The 22,500-nt window shown below is 52.9% G+C and overlaps 1 protein-coding gene across 1 annotated transcript in view; it reads right to left on the minus strand.

The window, feature by feature from the left end:
- LOC138735892 (potassium voltage-gated channel subfamily KQT member 2) overlaps window positions 1-22,500 on the minus strand; it is a 73,082-nt gene that overhangs the window by 11,408 nt on the left and 39,174 nt on the right. The window contains 11 exon segments of the mRNA XM_069884496.1: window positions 610-715; window positions 1,292-1,506; window positions 6,329-6,385; window positions 7,981-8,007; window positions 12,845-12,943; window positions 14,395-14,489; window positions 16,052-16,147; window positions 17,380-17,490; window positions 18,569-18,694; window positions 20,394-20,569; window positions 21,229-21,355. Of these exon segments, the coding sequence (XP_069740597.1) occupies window positions 610-715; window positions 1,292-1,506; window positions 6,329-6,385; window positions 7,981-8,007; window positions 12,845-12,943; window positions 14,395-14,489; window positions 16,052-16,147; window positions 17,380-17,490; window positions 18,569-18,694; window positions 20,394-20,569; window positions 21,229-21,355 (1,235 nt within the window).

Raw genomic sequence — 22,500 nt, forward strand, 5'->3', positions numbered from 1 at the left:
AATTTCTTTAGCCAGAGGGGGATGAATCTGTGAAACTCATTGCCACAGGTGGTTTATGGAGGTCAAGTCACTGGGTACATTGCAAGAGGAAGTTCTTGATCAGTAAGGGTGTCAAGGATAATGAGGAAAAGGCAGGAGAATGAGATTGATGAAAAATACCTTGGCCATGATTCAAATGGTGGAGCAGACAGATGGGCCAAATGGCCTTATTCTGCCCTGTCTTATCTAATCAGGAGCTGGATAAGAGGGGAGTGATCAGAGACCAGGAAGTTGTTCCTCTCCCAGTGGGAAAGAGGTGGAGGGGAATTGATGAAGGCTGGCTAGTCAGAGGATCATCTCCCACAGACCAGCAACCCCAAACATTCTCCAGACGCAGTCCGGATGGCCCAGTTGATCAGGCCTCAACCACTCATCATCCCAGGCTTCTGGCAGCAGAGGGAGACCATGGTCAGGCCCCAGGATGCCATCAGGGTTCCAGCCAGAATCAGTTCCCGGGGTCAATTCCAAGATTCAGGGCTCCCAGGATTAGAGACTCCCAGGATCAAGCCCCCCCAGCCACTCCTGAATCCAGCCAGGTTCCAGACCTCAGGGACCACAGGCAGGACTTACCACAGGGCTCTGATGGAGACTTTGAGTCCAGGGGTCAATTCATCCGAGCCTAAGTCACTCTGGCAGCTCCTGTTGTCGGGAGGCTCCTCGGGTAAGCTGCCTTGGTCTGAAACACAGAGGGAGATGGGAAACACCAAGCCAGAGCCCAATCATAGCACTTTTACCTTTGGGGCTGGTAACACCATCATCCAAAGCAACCCTCAACTCTGGCCCGTAGGCTACACTAGCACCTGAACCTGGACCTCACCTTCTGTGGACTTGCTCTACTCCCCTCCCCAATGCTGCACCCACCTAGCAGGTTCTCTGAGGCGAGTCTCTGGTTGGTGAAGATGTGCCGTTAATCCCATTGCAGGCGGCGAATTACCTGAACATGGCCTGGGACAGAGACCAAGCGGAGGTTTCTGAGTGTCCCATCTCCTTCCTGCAGCCTAGGAATTCAAACCCTTCACTTCTCCACTTTTAATTCCTGACCGATCTACACCTTTCAGCTTGTCAGTGAGACCCTTTCTTAGTAGTTCCCCACCACCGCGGAACCCTCCCACAGCACCAACCACCCCCGACTCCTCTAATCGTTACTAACCCCTCCCCCACTCCCCCAAACACCACACCAGGTTCCTGGTGGTGTAAACAAGCAGGACGGGGGGGACTGGCAGCTTCTGAGACCGCCACCCCGAGTACGCACCCTCAGAGTTCTGCCGCGACCCTGCTCCCTTCAGTCGGAAAGCATGCCTGAAGCGGCTTCTGTCGGTGAAGCTCCAGCTCTTCTGCACCTTGTCAGGACTCTCCTCGATGTTTTCAGCACTGGGTGATGGCCGCATGCCACTCTGCTCTGAGACTCTCCCCTTGGCACTGGGACCCTTGGGGCTGGAGAATCTCTCCCTCAAGCTCACCTTGTTACTGCAAAACACACCAGTCACTCATTGAGAAAGAAAAAGGGAGAGAGAGAGAAAGGGAGAGAGAGAGAGAGAGAGAGAGAAAGGAGGGGATGGGGAAGAGAGAAAAAAATAAAGAGAGAGAGAGAGGTAGGACACTGCCACAACTGCAGTACCTGCTAACCTACCAACATGATATCCTGGCATTAACCCCTCCAGCAGAGCACACTGTGCCAAAAATACACCCAGACAGTTACCACCAACCTTGCAAAATCTCACTACTGCCAGCACCAACTCTGCTGGAAACTAGTCTCCTGCACTCCTAGGGCAACATCCAACATTCAGAGGATGCCTTCCCTTTCACCCCCAATCCCCAACTGAGCCTGCCCCAGCTGTGAATGTGGCCCATTCCCTGCTGTAGCTTCCCACTGGAAACGGGAATCCATAAACCCTCAATCATACCGAAGGCGTGTAGGCAGATTGGCCTACACATGCCAGGGTTGCACCATGTACCCTCACAGAGGGTCTCTCCCTGCCGTGGACACCAGCCCACTGAATCTCCTCCCACAGTGTGCACTGTCTGGACACATCTAACAAGGGATAGCAACATTGCTTCTTTTTGGAAAAGAATCTGAAGACCTGTATTTATTTTGAAAATTCAAGTAATCAAACATGGGAAAGGTACATTAACCTAATAAAATGCCATTGTTTTGAACTGAATTAGCTTTAGCCCTGGCCATTCCTGTTACCATGTACATATCTGAAGGACAGCAGTGATGGGGCATCCTGAGGAAAGTTGGCATGTCACCCGTTTCCCTTCACAACAGGTGCCCCATTGAAAGCATCCTGTCAGGGTGTATCACTGTGAGGGACGAGAACTGCTCTGCCCAACACCACAAAATTGGACACATGAGTGTAATTGGGCAGGGCTGGAAGTGCCTGGTACCATGCTGGCTCTTCCTGTGGAAGCTTGAAGGTGCTTCAAGGGTCCGGTGTCAGGAATGCAAATGACAGGCCCTGTCCTAACTGAGGAGGTTGGCTCAAAGCAGGGACACTAATCCTTGCAAGGAAATATGGAAGATTGAGCAGAGACACCAGCTGACATGTTTCTAGCCTTGAGCTATTGGGGCACAGGCATCATAAACATTCAGGTTACCTGCTGCAAGTTGTTGGCAAGAATGAAACATAGCAATGATAAAGACCAATTTTGGGCAGTAACACAGTCTGCTTTAACACCAGTCTCCCCTCAGAGGGACATGCTGGCTATCATCATGGCTTGCTTGCCATCAAGGAACAAATATGGGAAAGAGACAAATTCCTGTAGGCAGCCAATTAGAGATGAATGTTCCAAAGGCTCTCCTGATAAATAAAATCAAAGCTTGAACGAGGTCAAAGAGCCCTCTACTTTTTTTGAATTATAAACGTTCCCTAGTGAATCTCCCTCCACAACCTACTCACTCCGATCAGATTCTGCCACATTTAACCTGTTACTGAGGGTTATTAATACAATATGCTTTTGCCCTCATGTGCCTACCACCACTTGAGTGAGTCAGTCGGCCCTCACTTCGTGGTGTCACTCCTACACACACAGGATCATATCTTGAGTAGGACCAATTCCAAGCAGAGAGAAACTGGTCAAAGTGCACGACCCAGAGACTCAGAAAAGAGACCAGATAACCTGCTACGGGCTGGCTGCAGTTTGGTGGGATGCACCATCCCACACTGGGAATAAAGATCCACTCAACATTTGGAATGAAAGGTCATGTGGTTACATCACATGACCTCCAGAACTGCATATACAGGCTTTACATTCTGACAAACATGGCCTGTGCCTCTGGGAGCTCTCTACAGAAGCACAACATGCTGCCTTCTCATGCAGAGTGAGCACCTGCGAGCATGCAGGCAGGCCAATCCCGGTGCTGGGGGCAGGCAGGCCAATCCCGGTGCTGGGGGCAGGCAGGCCAATCCCGGTGCTGGGGGCAGGCAGGCCAATCCCGGTGCTGGGGGCAGGCAGGCCAATCCCGGTGCTGGGGGCAGGCAGGCCAATCCCGGTGCTGGGGGCAGGCAGGCCAATCCCGGTGCTGGGGGCAGGCAGGCCAATCCCGGTGCTGGGGGCAGGCAGGCCAATCCCGGTGCTGGGGGCAGGCAGGCCAATCCCGGTGCTGGGGGCAGGCAGGCCAATCCCGGTGCTGGGGGCAGGCAGGCCAATCCCGGTGCTGGGGGCAGGCAGGCCAATCCCGGTGCTGGGGGCAGGCAGGCCAATCCCGGTGCTGGGGGCAGGCAGGCCAATCCCGGTGCTGGGGGCAGGCAGGCCAATCCCGGTGCTGGGGGCAGGCAGGCCAATCCCGGTGCTGGGGGCAGGCAGGCCAATCCCGGTGCTGGGGGCAGGCAGGCCAATCCCGGTGCTGGGGGCAGGCAGGCCAATCCCGGTGCTGGGGGCAGGCAGGCCAATCCCGGTGCTGGGGGCAGGCAGGCCAATCCCGGTGCTGGGGGCAGGCAGGCCAATCCCGGTGCTGGGGGCAGGCAGGCCAATCCCGGTGCTGGGGGCAGGCAGGCCAATCCCAGTGCTGGGGGCAGGCAGGCCAATCCCGGTGCTGGGGGCAGGCAGGCCAATCCCGGTGCTGGGGGCAGGCAGGCCAATCCCGGTGCTGGGGGCAGGCAGGCCAATCCCGGTGCTGGGGGCAGGCAGGCCAATCCCGGTGCTGGGGGCAGGCAGGCCAATCCCGGTGCTGGGGGCAGGCAGGCCAATCCCAGTGCTGGGGGCAGGCAGGCCAATCCCGGTGCTGGGGGCAGGCAGGCCAATCCCGGTGCTGGGGGCAGGCAGGCCAATCCCGGTGCTGGGGGCAGGCAGGCCAATCCCGGTGCTGGGGGCAGGCAGGCCAATCCCGGTGCTGGGGGCAGGCAGGCCAATCCCGGTGCTGGGGGCAGGGAGGAAATGGAAGGGTAATAGGGAGGGGGAGGGTAACTTTCGAGACTTGCAAAGACAAGGCAAGATCAAACAGATTCATGTAATGAATCAATCCCAGAAATTAAAGGAATCCTTGTCTTCAGCCAGGTCTCTTTAAGGAAGGTAAGTGGGCAACTCATTAAATGCAAGTGTAGAATGGGAACATAGAAAGTGGGAACCCTCTGGGTGTGAACTACACTGAGTGTGTTGCAATTGATACACCCTGTCCATCAATTTTAGAACCTAGAAATTTGTACAATTTCCACCCCCCCTTGTGCATTCTCTCTCCTCTCCAATGTTCCTCTTATACATCCAACCTTCTCCCTGTCCATCCAGCAAGCACTCCAATAGGTGAAGGTCTGGAACCAATGGCTCTCTCTCTACACGTGCTCCTGGGCTGCACTGTCTGTATAACTTCCACCTCATCTAGGTGGAGGGCATGCTGAAATGGAAACTGTGCCCGGCAGGTCGGGAAGCAGGTGTAGAGAGAGAACTAGAGTTAATGTGTCAGGTTGAATGCCCTTCACAATTCTGAGGAAGGCCGCCAGAGCTGAACTCTGCCTAACCTTCTGAGGTGCTTCCATCATTTTCCATTTATACTTCCATCATCTGGCAGCTTTTACATTTTCTTTATGTGGAATTGGACTATACGGTATATGGTGACTAGGGACATCTAGGACGATGGATACACAATCTGCAAGGTCCAAACCTATCCCTGCCACACCAGGGTCATTGGTGTTTGTTTCATTCAAGCTCCAGAAAACCTGAATCCTGTCAAACAAGCTGATCCTCACACTCCTTCCAAATCAGGCTACTTGAAATCCTGAGAGATTCCTCCTGAGCAAACACCTCTTTGCCATTCGCACACTGCTATTTTAGAACCAGAAAATCGGATACAAACCCACATCCAATCTATCCACAAAACATGGCTTGTGGTAGATCCTCTCTTCTGTTTCCTGCCCACTGCTAACGAAAACTCGTTGCTTTGATCATTTCAAAATAAGGTTTTTCTCTCGACCTCCACTCCTTCCCCCTTTCCTGCCTTCTCTCGTCCCTCACCCTCTTCTCGCACCCTTCCCTGTCCCTCCTCCATTTTGCCCTTGTGAAGGTGGGGTGAACAAACTTCCTGAAGCCCTTAAGTCATTCTGGTGAAGGTCTCCCAAACTGCTGGAGAAAGACTTGGACCAGTGATGAAGGAGAACTAGGTCAGGATGATGTGTGAATGTAAAGAAGGGAAGCAATATAAGTGGGTGTAGACCTTACAGCCAAGTTGAATGCAAGGACACTGAGGGTTGGAAACTAAACAAAAGAAGGAAATGCTTCCAATGGGATCTGTGAACATGCAGATCATGCCTGTGATTTCATTCCACTCTGGGAAGACTGCTGTGGAATGGAACAACTGCCCTATTTCCACAACATGCGAAAAGGACTTGTTGATGGAGACTCAAACACACCCCGTGACAAAATACAGTGCACATTTAGAGCTGCAATGAATGATGTTTGGCCACAGCTGTGTGCAGTACTATCTCCAGCTCTATCATTAATGTTGATAAAATCTTGGTCTTATGGACCCATTACATGAGGTTCTGATCTTTACCTGGAGTGAACTTCTTTGTAAGTGTCCAAGACACCCATTTTTCATCAGAAGAAGCTAATAGTCTCTTCCAAATAGAATTAGACTGCAGAGAGAGGGGAGCGAGCAGGGTAAATAAAGAGAGCGTCAGTTCTCTAAATTTGTTGCTGAATGCACAGGGATTGCCAAACCAAGCAGTAATGAGAGAGGAAGACAGAGGGAGAGAGGGGAAGGGGGGTAACACGCAGGGAAAGGGGTGGGATGGGAAGAGTGTGGACTATCTGAGAGGCACGAGCAGGGATCAGAGGGAGAGTTCCACATGGATACCTAGGGTCTCCTGAGCAGCACATCCCACATATGGAATCACGCCGGGGTTTTTGTTTACTGAAAACAATGGGAAAAGGGGAATTGATGAGTTATCATTCCCGTGATTCTGCCACAGAATCAGTAGCTTCAGCATTCTCCAACACAAAGCAATACAGCCACAAGGATTGCCCGATAACCCATACCCTCACCCATTTGACCAGAGGCTAGGGGTTGGAGGCATGCAGAGGTACTGAAGGGGTCTGGGACAGGATGGGAGGAATCCTCACAAGCCAAACCTGCTCACCTCCTATTGCTGGGCTGTTCAAAGTGACATCAAGTCCCTTGTGAGTTGGTGAGCCTCAGCCTCAACCTCAGGAAGGGCCTGGGCTACTAGCCTTTGCTTCAGACGTCCAAAATACTGGCTCCAACCTGCACCCATGATGCAACTCCCCCCGGACACTTCTGTTGGCAGACCCTTCCCCAGTGGGCCATCATCTTCTCTTGACCTTTCCCCAGTGGGCCATCATCATCTCCTGACCTTTCCCCTGTGGACAATCATCTTCTCCTGAGACCTGATGTTTTTCCATGCAACCTCTCTGTTGGGCAGTGGGACATCACCTTGGCCCCCACCCCCCCAGGGGGTGTGGCAGAGTGGGGAGCAAGGACAAGAGGCTTCAGTAGCCTGGTGAACCCCAACACATCTGCCCCACCAGCTGATGTAGAAGGGACTCAGTATTCTCATAATACTGATCGCCTGTCCACCACCAAGGGAGTGGGGGATTGAGAATCTCACATGAATGGTACGTGCTCCCCATCACCCACCCATTTCCCTGCTCCCCCTCTCTCACCCGCTTCCCCAACTCACCACCACTCCCCCACTCACTCTTCCCCCGACCCCCCCACCACTCTTCCCTCGACCCCCCACCACTCTTCCCCCGACTCCCCACCACTCTTCCCCGACCCCCCACCACTCTTCCCCAACCCCCCACCACTTTTCCCCCGACACCCCACCACTTTTCCCCCGACACCCCACCACTCTTCCCCCACCACTTCCCCCGACCCCCCACCACTCTTCCCCTGACCCCCCCACCACTCTTCCCCTGACCCCCCCACCACTCTTCCCCCGACCCCCCCACCACTCTTCCCCCGACCCCCCCCACCACTCTTCCCCCGACCCCCCCACCACTCTTCCCCCGACCCCCCCACCACTCTTCCCCCGACCCCCCCACCACTCTTCCCCCGACCCCCCACCTCTCTTCCCCCGACCCACCACCCATTCTTCCCCCGACACACCACCCATTCTTCCCCCAACCCACCACCACTCCCTCAATCAACCACCCATTCTTTCCCCAACCCACCACCCACTCTTCCCATGCCGACCCATTCACTTCTTAACTCTCTCCCCCCACCAATCACCAATTATTCAACCTGGGAGACAGCCCCTTGCCCAAGAAAAGCCAGGGGGAGGGGTGAGTGGAGGTTAGTTGTGGAGGGAGGGGTTTGCAGAAACATTGTCCATCGTTAACAGCAGAACAACACGCACACCTGGACCCTGAGATCAGGAACATGAAAAGCCAAAGACAGTTCTGTATTAATCACAGCGTGGCCACATTCCGGTGGAGGCCAAAGCCCAAAATATTTTACAAAAGTCAGAGCTTTAAAACAGAGCAAACCTGGGGGTACTCTCGGGGGTCTCCTTCCTGCAGCAGGGAACAGAAGACACAGAATGTTAACAGGGAGACAAGCAGAATACCATCAGCCACCTTCAGCACACAACAAACACTCAGTCCTGTGGGGTTTCCAGTGGCCAGGCAGCACCACCCCCAACCCAGCCTCTGCGATGCATCCTACACTACAGCACGGAAACAGGGCCCCATGCCCATCTAGTCTGTGCCAAACTGTTTTTTGGCCTAGTCCCACTGATCTGCATCATATCTCTCCATACCTCTCCCATCCATGTATCTGTCCAAATTCTTCTTAAATGTTAGAATTGAGCCCACATTCACCACTTCAGCTGACAGCTTGTTCCACACTCCCAACCATTCTCTGTGTGAAAAAATTCCCCCTAAACTTCTCCCCTGTTGCCCTTAACCCATGTTCTCTCAGTCTTATCTCACCCAACCTAGTTTTTATGGTTTGAGATTAGGGTAGCAATAGAGAAGGTAACATCAATTGCCCCTTGAAGGGGTGGTGGTGGTGTGATGCCTGCTTGGACTGAGATGTTCAGTGCACAGAGGGCCGTTCTCTTTTACTCTATCTCAGTTTCAGCACATCTTATCCATTGAACTGACAGGCAGTCACAGACGGAAATAGGTCAACAGTTGGTTTTCTATAGGCTGAAGTCCCAGATCACCTCCACCGGAACCCTCCCTCCCACTCCCTGCCCCACCACGAGCAGCATGCCCCGAGATGCATAAATTGGCCCAACCCTCCCACACACACCTTCCACGCCGTCAACAACATTGAACACAGGAAGGGTTGGAAGATGATGAGGAATTTTGCCAATCTTATGAAATGAGAACCTCCCCTCACATTCTCCAGCTGTATCTTCCCTGTCAGACACCAGTCAAGAGGTACACATCAGTCTGACTTTTACACCAGCCAAGAGCCATCAACATTAATTGTGACAAAATCTGAAGAACATACCATATATACCGGTGTAGAGGATGACTCATGCATCAGACAACTCCCCAGATTTTCCTCCTAAAATGTAGGTTTTGAACTATACCCTTTGTAGAGGAAGACCCCCAAGTCTGGCACATACCACTGACCAGTGGAGTGATGCTGTCACAATATTTTAATACCAAATTACCCTGTAAGGGCTTTCATTTTATCAGCATATTTTAAAATAAACCACCATTGGCTCCTGTAACAAACCATTTAAAACCTGTACAGAGCCTACAGACTGGGCGGATGGACACCGCAGAGGAGCACTGAGACTTCGTTGGACACATGCAAGTTTGCTCTGCTGAACTAGCAACAGCATGAGGGTGAACCGGGTTGTCAGCGTGAGGAAGGTACGTCTAGAGCCTACCGGGACACTGGCGTGGAGGTGAGTCAGGTTGTCAGCATGAGGAAGGTAGTAGAGTGCACTGAGGTCCTGACCGGGACACCTGAGCTGGGGGAATGAGGAAGTGAATCGGAGGGGGAAGTTGGCAGTAGTGTTGAGACTTCACTGTTGAGACTCGGATTTTAGACCCAGTGTATAAGATGACTCGATTTTGAGGCGACATTTTTACGTTTCGGATCATCCTATACAACAGCATATACAGTAATTCAGGATTCAATGCATCAATGCAGGCAAGTACTGGAACAAGCTCATTAACGACGATCCACTTCTTTTGGGCATTAGAAATTCCCAATACTGGCAGAACAAAAGGACAATGAATTTTCACATCACAATATTTGTCTGAACCCAGTGGTGTCTCCTTACAATGAAAAATTGACCTTGCAGAGCTGGATTTCAATGGAATTGTGGGAAGTTTGACTGGGAAAGTTTACATGGAAACATTTTGTTAGAGCACTGATCTAAACTCCCCTTCTCTAACACCCCCCACCCCGAGGAATCCCACTTGGCCACTGAGCATTTATTTTAGTTACAGCTACTTCAACAACCTGAGCTCCAGTGCTGACTGTGTGGAGTTTGTATATTCTCTGTGACTGCTTGTGTTTTCTCCGGGTGCGCCAGTTTCCTCCCATGTCCCAGAGCCATGCTGAAAGATTGACTTTGGTGAAGGACAAGTGGCAGAAGGATCGTGTGGTCATTGATGGGCTTGTGAAAGAGAATAGTTCTAAGGAAATGTAAGGAACAGGGACTGCTGATATTGTTACTGAGGATGGGCCAAATGGCCTGTGCTTGAATGAGTAAGATTTATAGTATCCACAACAATGTTTTAGTACCTGCAGTCAAGAAGAATGAGGCGCAACCTTATTCAAACTTAGGCAGTACTCAGGGGCCTGACAGGATCAATGCTGGGGCATTTCCACTGCAGGGGAGTCATGAACGTGGGTCACAGCTGTCAGGGGCCAAGATACATTGTATGATTCAGAGGGTGGTGGCAGCCACGTCTCTAACCTCCAGGGTGGTGGCGGCCAGGTCATTGACCCCCAGAGTAGTGGAGGCTGGGTCTCTGACCACCCCCCCTCCCCGGGTGAGTGAGGTCGGGTCTCAGACATTTCCCCCCCCACTTCCAGGGTGGTGAAAGGCAGATCAACAGAACGATTTAAGGTGGAGAGAGATTGGGGAATTGAGGGTTCTAGGGAAGAGGCCAGTACAGATCAGCTGTGATCACCCTGAATGGAGGATGGGAGTGAGGAGCAGAGTGGGCTCCTCCTGTTGCCGTTGTATAGTGGTCTCACGCTTCGGCTGTAATCATGTGCAGAGACAAACTAGTTCATGCATTACAGATACACTGATCATGATAATATGTTTCGGATCAGACTTGATTGAGGCTAATTCACAGTTTCAATCAACTCGGACCTGATACCCTTCACTTCTGACTCACCTATAAACCTCTTTTCCATCTGTACAAGAGATTTATCAGTGTGACCCATCACCTATCATTACTTCAATATGCACGTGCGCACATACATACAGGTTCTCTTTCCTTTCTCGATTGCTTCATTCATGGGATCAAGGGACAAGGAAGAAGCCATTCCACCTTGAGCCTGCTGCACCATGCAATGATGTCAAGGGCTTCTTTCCTCTCCTTGTTCTCTCCACCATTGGTAACCCAACCCAATGTTGTTTACAGAGAACGAGCACTCTTCAAAGTCTGATCTGTTAGTAAGCCTTCTCACGCTGTCATGTAAAATGGGGATTCTCGGGAAATTTTCCAGTGAACCGGTGGTGTGAAAATGTTGGCCTGGGAAAACTACCTGTGACCACACCCAAACTCTTGGGTAGGGCCATGGACCTGGGTAATTTCCCCTGGTTACTCTATGATCTGAATCAGCAAATGGCCAAGCAGGGGAAGCATTGTGACAACAGCGCTTGTGTGCCGCACCACCAATGAAGAAAGAAGTATGCAGGAGAGGTGTTCGTGCAATAGGACTGTGGATTGAATTACTCAATTTATTTGAGCATATAGGCATTAGTTTTATTGATTTTTGGAAAAGCCTCGTCCCCCATTACTGTGCGATCCAACTTTCGATAGGACTTCCTGTGAGTGTGTAATGCATCACTCACTACATCATCGCTGGGGGTGGGATCCCCTAAATTGCCAGGGAGGGCAAATTACAGGGAATTTGGACCATGGTGTGAAAGGCCCGGGAGGTCCTGCCTTCCTGGGAATTTCACCCGGGTCACCACTTGCCCGCTGGGTGAAAAGGCCTAGTGAGATCCTGTTCTCTTCCCTGTAGTCTCCTATCATTCCTTTCCAGGACTCCGTACTGACAAACTCCTCAGCTCATCTTGCTTCTCCCTTGTACTACTTTCCATGGCTGTAATGTTACCAGCTTCATACCAGCTCTGTGGCAGTCAGGAGATGCAGCCCCTACTGTCTCAGGAAGGCCCAAAGCCCTTGTCAATGGAGCAGGAGAAAAGGTGGGGAATGTCCACCTGAGGAACAGGTTAGGAGGGAGGAGAGGATGTCCATGGTGGGGGAGAACCTCGAGGCCTGGGATCTCTCGTGGCTAGAGGACATCAGAAGGGTGAAGACACAGGTGGACAGCTGTAAACAGCAAAGCTGCTTTTGTGTGGCACCTTGTCCATCTTGTAATTTAAATTAAAATTTTAAAATTTAGACATACAGCATGGTAACAGGCCCTTTCAGCCCACAAGCCCGTGCTGTCCAAATACACGCGATTGACCAACCCCAGGTGGGAGGAAACCATAGCCCTCAGGAAAATCCCATGCAGACACAGGGAGAGCGTACAAACTCCTTACAGACAACACTGGATTCGAACTCCAGTCCCAACAGCTGATACTGTAACAGCGTTGCACTAATCAGTGCCACAAAGAGCATCGTTAAATTGGCCGATAATTTGGTTTAGGAGCAGAGTGAGCAGGGGTCCCAAAGGGCTTCGGGCACCGACACCTTCCAAATACCTCAGAGATCCAGAACTAGGGTTCGAGGAGAGAGACTTGGATGCCCGGAGCTCAGGTTCATTGCTGGACCAGACAAAAGGCCTTACAACTGCGGAAGTTATGGGGACGCAGGGGGCAGCGGGATCAGAGGAGGTGGTAGGATCCATGGGCACTCACATCTCTGAAGTGACTCCTTTTTGCTTCTCTTTCTCATTTCGAAAGGGCCACTGAACTAGTGACTCCTCTGTGTGTCTTTACAGGGTGAACAGAGGAAATGTTTTTGTATACTTGGCAGAAAACGGAATCTCAAATTCCAGTTGATCGAACTTGGTACTTGTTTCAGTCAGAGTTGACAATATTTCTTGTTAGCCCTCTAATCGGCACAATTAGCACTTTCTATACTCATGCAGATAAACCATTTATGCAAGCAATGATGAGAACTTGACCATTTTGGCGCTGGTGTTGGGCACAAGGAAGGATATCAGCAGATTGCCAAGCAGCCCCAGTACCTGAATGTGAGTCCTGATTTGGTTTTGAGGTTACGCAGGAGGTCCAGCTGGTTGAGAGGAGGGATCAGCCTGTCACAACATCAAAAACAACTTGTAGTCCTACACACACCACAGGGACATCAGCAAACAACATCTCACCAGAACATGAACCAGATCAGAAGACGTGTGGAGAGGAGACCCGTGCGTCTGTCAGAGAGGATGGGTCTTGAAGGAGGAGAGGAGGCAGAGAGCTGAGGCAGGCAATTCCAGAGCTCGCGTCCTTGTTAGCTGTTGCAGTGGTGAAGCAATAACCAGTCACAAAACGGCAGGGCTGGAGGAGGTAATGGAGATCAAAGGTGGGGAGAGAATGTGAGGCAATGCAAGGAGTTTGAAAACAGAAGGTTAAAGTCCTACCCAGGAACCAGTGCAGATCAAGGCTGATAAGTTGGGCATTGGGTTTGGTGTGGGTTAGGGATGACCAGAATCTAGCTAATCATGGGAGGCCCACACAGGAGTGACAATTTCATGGAAAACACACACAAATTTTAACAACCCTCAGGAGAGCACAGCTGAACCCACAGGGCTCCCTCCTGCAGTAATCACCACCTCCTGTACGTGCTCACACCACACTGCCTACAACTGTGGAGTACGAGCTCAAATCCCAGCAGAACCAGACTGAGTTTACCACCAATGTAAGGAGAAATCGAAGTTAACAAGAAGCTGCCAATCTGTTGGTTCTTTAGCTCAGGAAAGCACCTAATCTGGCCATACGCTCTCATTAGCCCCTGAAAGACCTAACCACACCCCAGATCTATCAATCGAACCTTCACGATTAGAAAAGTAGTGTTCAGGACATTGTCCCAAACGATCACAAGAGCGAAAAAAAAAGAATCTGGATTATTTTTCAATTAATTGAAGTAGAGAACGAGCTGGTTGACTGGGTCCAAGTGAGTGTTGGAGGATATGATCAAACCCTCCCGGGTTACAACCCAGAATTGGTGTCTACTGGACCATGAGGAAAGTGGCCAGAATATACTACCCATGACCAGGTCCCATAGCCGGTCTGGCATCCCAAGGGCCTTACCCCAGCCTCTTTAGTTCAAGCGATAGCAAGTTCCCAATGACGTCAATGAACTATCATATCACACAGTCCAATGGATCTTCAAACCCGGTGCCTTATCCTTCTACACCAAGGAAGATGGCAGTCAAAAAGGTCACGTCAGGAGGTCATCTGTCTTAACCCAAGTCGGCACCTTTTGGGGGTGGGTGGGGGGAGAAATTTCCCAACAAGACAAAGGCAGGCAGCACAGAGAAAAACAGATACACGATGTACCTACTTGTCCAAGTCCCCATCTCACACATGGACTCCACCTTTCAATGGAAACACCTGAATGACAACGACAGTTACACTACAGTGGGGCGATGGAGCAAAAAGAAACTGGTGTGGAACTGAACTAAAATGGAAGGAAATAAAAGAAAATGAAAATTAAACAAATTAATTAAACAAAATTATAAAGCCAAATCAGATCACTGTGTGGTGGATGAGGAAAAATATTGAAAGGCATATCTACCTGTACATTGGGACAGTGAGAGTCTGTTGAAAGCACTGCCAAGTGGCGTGCAGATCAGTACGACACAAGCTGGTGGAATAGTATCGCCAAGCAGCCTGTGGCGAAGACACAAATATGGAGTATTAACACAAGCAACACAGCCCCTTCAGACCACAGCCTCCTCCAAAGAGGGATCAAGGAGAGGCACACACATTTGGGATACTTCACGGCTGCGTCTCCCTCAACTCTCCACACCCAAAAATGGATCAAAAGCAGCCACAAAAATTCTCATCTTGCAGCCCTATGGGGAAGTGACCAAATCTTCTCAACACTCTGATCCTGGGTCAGTCTACTGGGTCTGACCAGTCCCTTGATATGGACAGGGCCAGGGGCCACTATCTGGTATGGAGGTGGCAATGCACAGAACTGCAACGGGCAACAGAGAGTTGTAAACTCAGCCAGCACCATTATGAGCATTAGTCTTCATTCCATTAAGGACATCTTTAAAAGGTGGTGTCTCAAGAAAGCAGCCTCTATTCTCAAGAGCCCTCTCCACCCAGGCCATGCCCTCTTCACTCTGCTGCCATTAGGAGATACAGGAGCCTGAAGATGAACATCCAGTGGCACAAAAACAGCCTCTTCCCCTCCATCATCAGATTTCTGAACAGAATGAATCTATAGGCACAACCTCACTTTTTCTTTTTTGTTGCACTACATGTATGTATAACATCCACAATACGTTCTGTGAAATTGGGCATTTTGTGATATGGACATTTTGCAAAGCTATATGGGATACCGTAGTGTACCTGTAAACAATTTATTTGTAAGTAGGAATCAGTAATGGGGACTGACACGAGGCTGTGGGCAGAGAGCAGGGCAGTGGGATCAGTGTGGGGACGGACACGAGGATGTGGGCAGAGAGATCAGCATTGGGACTGAAACAAGACTGTGGGGAGAGTGTAGGGCAGTGTGATTAGTTGGGATCGACGGGGCTGTGGGAAGAAAGTGGGGCAGTGGGATCAGTGTGGGGACCGACATGAGGCTGTGGGGACCGACATGAGGCTGTGGGGAGGAAGCGGGGCAGAGGGATCAGTGTGGAGACTTACACAAGGCTGTGGGGGGAGAGCAGGGCAGTGGGATCAGTGTGAAGAGCGAAACAGGGCTGTGGGGGGAGAGCAGGGCAGTGAGATCAGCGTGGGGACTGGTACAGGGCTGTGAGGAGAGAGCGGGGAAGTGGGATCAGTTTGGGTATACAGTATATAATTTCCTATAGCTAGCGATCACTTTTTCTAAATTGTCACGGTAACTGAATAATTATGGGACCAAAGACAAATATGCGGTCGGACGTTAAAGGGTCTGTAATTTTTTTTAAAATCTTGTATTTACGGAACTGTAAATTACAGTAATTTTGCACCTTTCTCTGCACAATACTGCTGCCGCAAAATAACAAACTTCGTGAAACATATTCATGACAATAAACCGGATTCAGATTCCCCTTTCTTCTGGACATGGGGTGGTGCTACCGTTATCCTGTTCCGGGGCAGGGGGTGAGGGTTAGGGTTAGTCCCACCTTACCCCCCCCACCCACCCTGCCCCAGTAGCCGTGGAAACAATCCCACCTTAACCCACCCCCCACCCCCACCCTGCTGCAGTAGCCGTGGAAACAATCCCACCTCACCTGGATGAGTCCGGCTGCTGGATTGCGGCGCTTCTCAAAGTGTTTCTGTCGATGTTGCTCTTGAACCTTCAAGGCAAAGCCAGAACCAAGAATTCCCTGGGTTGTTGAAGATGGAAATATGAGGAAGGAGTTGAGTTCATGGGTTGAAAACTCCCCAATCCTCACCACAAGAACATAAGAAATAGGAGCAGGCTATTTGCCCCATCTGATGATAGGCTCATCTCCACCTACCTGCCTTTTTCCCATATCCCTTAATTCCCCTACTATGTAAAAATCTATCCAACCTTGTCTTGAATGCATTTACTGAGGTTGCCTCCACTGCTTCAATGGGCAGCTAATTCCACAGATTCACCACCCTCTAGGAAAAGCAGTTCCTCCTCAACTCCATCCTAAATCTACTACCCTGGATCTTGAGGTTATGTCCCCTAAATGTAATCTCCCCTATGAATGGGAACAACTTGCCTACCTCTATCTTATCTATGCCTTTCATAATTTTATGATTTTATAAAATCTCCTTATTCTTCTAAGGAGAGGAGGAAGTGATCAGCCTCCATCCAACAAAATTAGTGAAGGGGCTGAATGGTCTTTTGCTGCATTCCACTTAAGAAAGGCCAATGTAGCAATAAACACCAGCAGCCAAAGCCATGTGGAAAGTCTGAACAGAACTGCTTCCATTCCCCACCCGGGCCTGGCGATGGGTGAGCTGTGTAGGAGGGGAAACTTGGTGAGGAGCAGGGCAGGGGTCAGGAGGCAACTCCTGCTCTATCAAACCAGTCCCAACAAGGTCGCCGCTGACCTCAGCTCCCCCCTTCCTGTTCATTGTCCAGAACCCCAAGATCTCGTGGAGCTTCCCCATCACTGTCCAGCCCTCTATTTTAAATTTAATTTTTTACAATTTAATTTTAAATTTAGACATACAGCACAATAACAGGCCCTTCTGGCCCTTGAGCCCATGCCATTCAATTACACCCAATTAACCCTACAACTCCCAATACATTTTGAAGGGTGGGAGGAAATCCATGGAGATACAGGGTGAACGTACAAATTCCTTACAGACAGCTGTAACAGGGTTGCGTTAAACACTATGCTAACTGTGCTGCTCTTTCCAGATGTGGGCAGTAACAGCTGGATGCTCCTGCAGCATCTCAAGAGCACAGTCCAATTCCACTACCCTAAGCCCACTTGGTACCCATTGTAGGTCTGTCTGAGTGCTCCCTGGACCATTCTTCTTGTCTGCCCTGCAGTCACTGTCCAAGAGTTCTGAATGGGGTGGCGACGTAACAGTTCCTCAACCTCCTTCCCCACCGCCACATTCACTACGAACCTACCGCTGGCAGAGCGAAGAAGGAGACACCGATGAGAGTGAAAGTCGCTGCCAGAAGCCGTCCATTCCAGGTGATGGGAAACTTGTCACCGTATCCAATGGTAGTCAATGTGATCTATGGAGTGGAGTCAGATCGGAGTTGGCAGCCGAATGGAATAGGACTCCCCCACAATACAGACCCCTCCAAATCCTGTGTTTGGTCAGCTGTCATTGGGGAAACTTGGGTAGGTGGGGAGTGGATTTGGGAATTCCACCATCTAATACATCTGGGATATCTGTCAGAAATGAGCAGCACAGCATTCCAGCACTGGAGATGTGGTCAGAAGACCTTTAACACAAAGGGTCCATGGAAAGAATACACAGAGGCAGGCTTGTCCATCCCCGACTAGCCCCTCCTCTTCTCCTTTTTAGATATGGACATGAAGAGCTGGATTATTGCTGCAGCATTATGGGAACAGTCCAACTCAACCGCCTTAAGACAACAATACCCACAGAAGTGTGTGGGGCCTGGGTTGTTCCTCTGGCCTGCCCCTGCAGTCCAGTGTCCTTGACCACCTTCTCCAGCTGGGTAACACTCGGACTGCAGGTGACCAAGGGGCCAGAGTAGATATTTGTGAGACTCAAAAACCTGGCAGAGCCAAACCCACAGACCTCTTCCAGAGACAGAAACTACTCCACATCAAGGAGTAACAAGACAGTGTGGAGGGAGCTTCACTCTGTGTCTGACCCCAAGAGTGTGACAGGACGGTGCGGAAAGAGTTTCACTCGATGTCTGACCCCGGGAGTGTGACAGGATGGTTTGCAGGGAGCTTCACTCTGTGTCTGACTGTCCCTGCCCTGCTGATATCACCACCCTCAATAACAGAGGCCCTGGACGTGGATCACTGTAAGTGACTCCATGAAGTGCTGCATGCAGGAAGTGAACCCAACAGCAGATAATCGTGAGTGGGGTAGACTGTGATTTGGTGCTCCCTGGCTGATCTTCCCTCCACACCATCTGGAAAATCCCACATTAGTGGGAAATACGGAAACGCAGCCTGACAGCTGGAAGCTTTACCTAAGTGGTTTCATTGGAGAGTTCACCCACAATTGGACCCTTGGACCTTGCCGGTCTTCTTCCAGGATGACCCTCCCCTCAGGATGGGATTCCGTTCTGCTACAACCCTCCAGATACAAGAACTACCTCCACTTACCAACCCCCACCACAGAGCGTCCGCATACGTCGCAAACTCCTCGTTGTCATCTTTCTCTGCAAGGAAGACCAGGAAAGAGGCGAGGATGAGGCAGAGGAAGCCGATGTACCAGGCAGTGATCAGCTCCTGAAAGGCAGCAAACCAGGGGGTGAGAGATCTCAGGCTGATATGTGGGCACAAGCCCTGACCAGTCTCCATTGCTGACGACCTCAGGGTGCCAGAACCCCTCACATCCAGAGGAATCCTGTCAGCAAATGGAACCGGTGCCAATGAATGCACAGCAAACTCCCACAGACAGTTCATGGGAATAACCAGATCATCCCTTGCACTGCACCTGTTTAATTTATTTAAAGTAGAGACACAGTACAGTAACAGGCCCTTCCGGCCCACAAGCCCACGCCACCTATATCCACCCATGTGACTAATTATCCTGCTATCCCCGTACATTTTGTGAATGTGGGACAAACTCATGCCGTCATAGGGAGAACATACAAGTTCCTTCCAAACAGCAGTGGATTTGAACCTTGGTCGCAGGTGTTGTAAGTGTTACAGTACCACTGTGTTAACCATCACATGACAATAGACTCATTCATTATTCAACATTTGAAGAGTTTGCTGATGAATTTATGGTTGCCTTGGACCCTGGGAGATCCCCCTGCCCTATCTCCTACCCTGGGGTCACTTCCATCCATCTGGGGATTGACCACCATCTCCTCCAGAGGATCACAGACCACGAAGTCCAACACTCCCTCTTGGTGCCCAACAGGTCCCTTCTCAGGTGCCCACGGGTGGGAAAGGATGCAGGAGGACCCAGCACAGAGAGAGCTCTACCACATTGCTTCCCAACGAGGGGCAACCTCTCCCTGATGACGTGCCCAGTGGCTGCAGCAGAGAGGGGTGCAGGAGTGGCAGCTTGGTGATGCCCCTTCAGGTCAATCAGCCTTTCACAGAGTTGTGCCAGTCCCTGCTGACTGTGTTACTGGACACCTCGGCTGATCCAAGGTCAAAGTGAAGCCCACACTCCAGGGACAGAAACACCACCCCTTGCCATCCCATGGGACACCACCCCTTGCCATCCCATGGGACACCACCCCTTGCCATCCCATGGGACACCACCCCTTGCCATCCCATGGGACACCACCCCTTGCCATCCCATGGGACACCACCCCTTGCCATCCCATGGGACACCACCCCTTGCCATCCCATGGGACACCACCCCTTGCCATCCCATGGGACACCACCCCTTGCCATCCCATGGGACACCACCCCTTGCCATCCCATGGGACACCACCCCTTGCCATCCCATGGGACACCACCCCTTGCCATCCCATGGGACACCCCTCCTTGAAATCACGCCCCTTCAGCATCCTACAGGCCACCCCCCCCATCGCTGTCCCGCAGGCCATCCCCCCTCGCCATCCTGTAGGTGCCCCATCCCAGAATCCCAAGGTTGCAGATCCCCTGCCGCCCCATGCTTCTGCCAGTGCCTTTCCCTGTCCCCATCCCCACCTTGCCCCCAACCACCCTCGTGCTTCCACCTGTTCCCCACCCTCACACCACCTTACCCCACCATCCTCACACCACCTTACCCCCCCACCCTTGGGCCCCGACACCTCGCCACCCACACCGCCCTCACGCCGCCACATTGATCCCCACCCCCACATCCCCACCTTGCCCCCAACCACCCTCACACCACCTTACCCCACCACCCACCACCCTCATGCCCCCACATTGATCCCCACCCCCACATCTCCACCTTGCCCCCAACCACCCTCACGCCACCTTACCCCACCACCCACCACCCTCACGCCCCCACCACAGTTACCTTGCTGTGTGCATAGACCACCGATCCCAGCAGCTTCCAGGTGCCGCCTCTCCGGTCCATGCGGATCATGCGGAGGATCTGCAAGAACCTCAGGCTCCTCAGCGCTGAGGTGGCAAAGACGTTGCCCTGGGTGCCGGCGGCAAGGACTGCAATGGATGCCACCAGGACCATCACATCTGGGGGATGGGTGGTAAACGTCATTAAATCCCAGAGAACCACTGTTCTCACCGAAAACCTCCACAATCTCCCAACTGACTTTTCCTACAACCCCTCACCCGGATCCTGATCCTCCTCTCCTCAACCCAACTCCCCTTTCCTGACCACACCCATCACACCGATCCTCCCCACCCATCACACTGATTCTAAACCTGACCTCACATCCCTCTCTCATTGCTGACCCCAACCCCACATGTTTACCATAACCCCAACCCTACATGCCTCACACTGACCCTGATCCTGGACTGTAAAACTCATTGACCTGGGTCACGGTTGTTGCTTTACCCCACTGACTGCAAGGGTCTCTGTTCAACATTCACCTGGTCCTGATGCTGTTACCTCCCCCATGCCATGAACACACTGTCCCAAACCCCTGGTAGTGGGGTCCACAGGCAGGACCCAGCCAGAGGTGCGACCACTACCACTTTCCAACCCTGCACACCAAGATCTCTTCATACAGACAAGGCTTCACCACAGTGCGGAGTCAACACCAAAGAGAGAGCAATCAGCGCAAAGCTAGTTGACCCAAACTGTCCAGGAAGACAGTCTGGGACCATTCACCTAATCAGCAATGCAAGGTGATGGACAGCCACAAGGTAACCAGGGGATGCACCCTCACCAATAACGCAGAAAGGCTTCCGTGCAAACTTCAGCCGCCCCCTCCATCCCCGATATCGACAGCAGCATCCTGCAGACCAGATCCGTACCAGATATTCCACACCAAACACCACGATCGTTACAATCTCCTGTTGGAGGGAGCGGAGAGTGGGGAACGGTGGGGGGAGCGAGACGAGGGGGGGAGGGAGCGGGACGAGGGGGGGAGGGAGCGGGACGAGGTGGGGAGGGAGCGGGACGAGGTGGGGAGGGAGCGGGACGAGGTGGGGAGGGAGCGGGACGAGGTGGGGAGGGAGCGGGACGAGGTGGGGAGGGAGCGGGACGAGGTGGGGAGGGAGCGGGACGAGGTGGGGAGGGAGCAGGACGAGGTGGGGAGGGAGCGGGACGAGGTGGGGAGGGAGCGGGACGAGGTGGGGAGGGAGCGGGACGAGGGGGGAGGGAGCGGGACGAGGTGGGGAGGGAGCGGGACGAGGTGGGGAGGGAGCGGGACGAGGTGGGGAGGGAGCGGGACGAGGTGGGGAGGGAGCGGGACGGGGGGGAGGGAGCGGGACGGGGGGGAGGGAGCGGGACGGGGGGGAGGGAGCGGGACGAGGGGGGAGGGAGCGGGACGAGGGGGGAGGGAGCGGGACGAGGGGGGAGGGAGCGGGACGAGGGGGGAGGGAGCGGGACGAGGGGGGAGGGAGCGGGACGAGGGGGGAGGGAGCGGGACGAGGGGGGGAGGGAGCGGGACGAGGGGGGGAGGGAGCGGGACGAGGGGGGGAGGGAGCGGGACGAGGGGGGGAGGGAGCGGGACGAGGGGGGGAGGGAGCGGGACGAGGGGGGGAGGGAGCGGGACGAGGGGGGGAGGGAGCGGGACGAGGGGGGGAGGGAGCGGGACGAGGGGGGGAGGGAGCGGGACGAGGGGGGGAGGGAGCGGGACGAGGGGGGAGGGAGCGGGACGAGTGGGGGAGGGAGCGGGACGAGGGGGGAGGGAGCGGGACGAGGGGGGGGAGGGAGCGGGACGAGGGGGGGAGGGAGCGGGACGAGGGGGGGGGAGGGAGCGGGACGAGGGGGGGAGGGAGCGGGACGAGGGGGGGAGGGAGCGGGACGAGGGGGGGAGGGAGCGGGACGAGGGGGGGAGGGAGCGGGACGAGGGGGGAGGGAGCGGGACGAGGTGGGGAGGGAGCGGGACGAGGTGGGGAGGGAGCGGGACGAGGGGGAGGGAGCGGGACGAGGGGGGAGGGAGCGGGACGAGGGGGGGAGGGAGCGGGACGAGGTGGGAGGGAGCGGGACGAGG

This window comes from Narcine bancroftii, chromosome 6, assembly GCF_036971445.1.
Source record: "Narcine bancroftii isolate sNarBan1 chromosome 6, sNarBan1.hap1, whole genome shotgun sequence".
In the NCBI taxonomy this organism is placed as follows: domain Eukaryota; kingdom Metazoa; phylum Chordata; class Chondrichthyes; order Torpediniformes; family Narcinidae; genus Narcine; species Narcine bancroftii.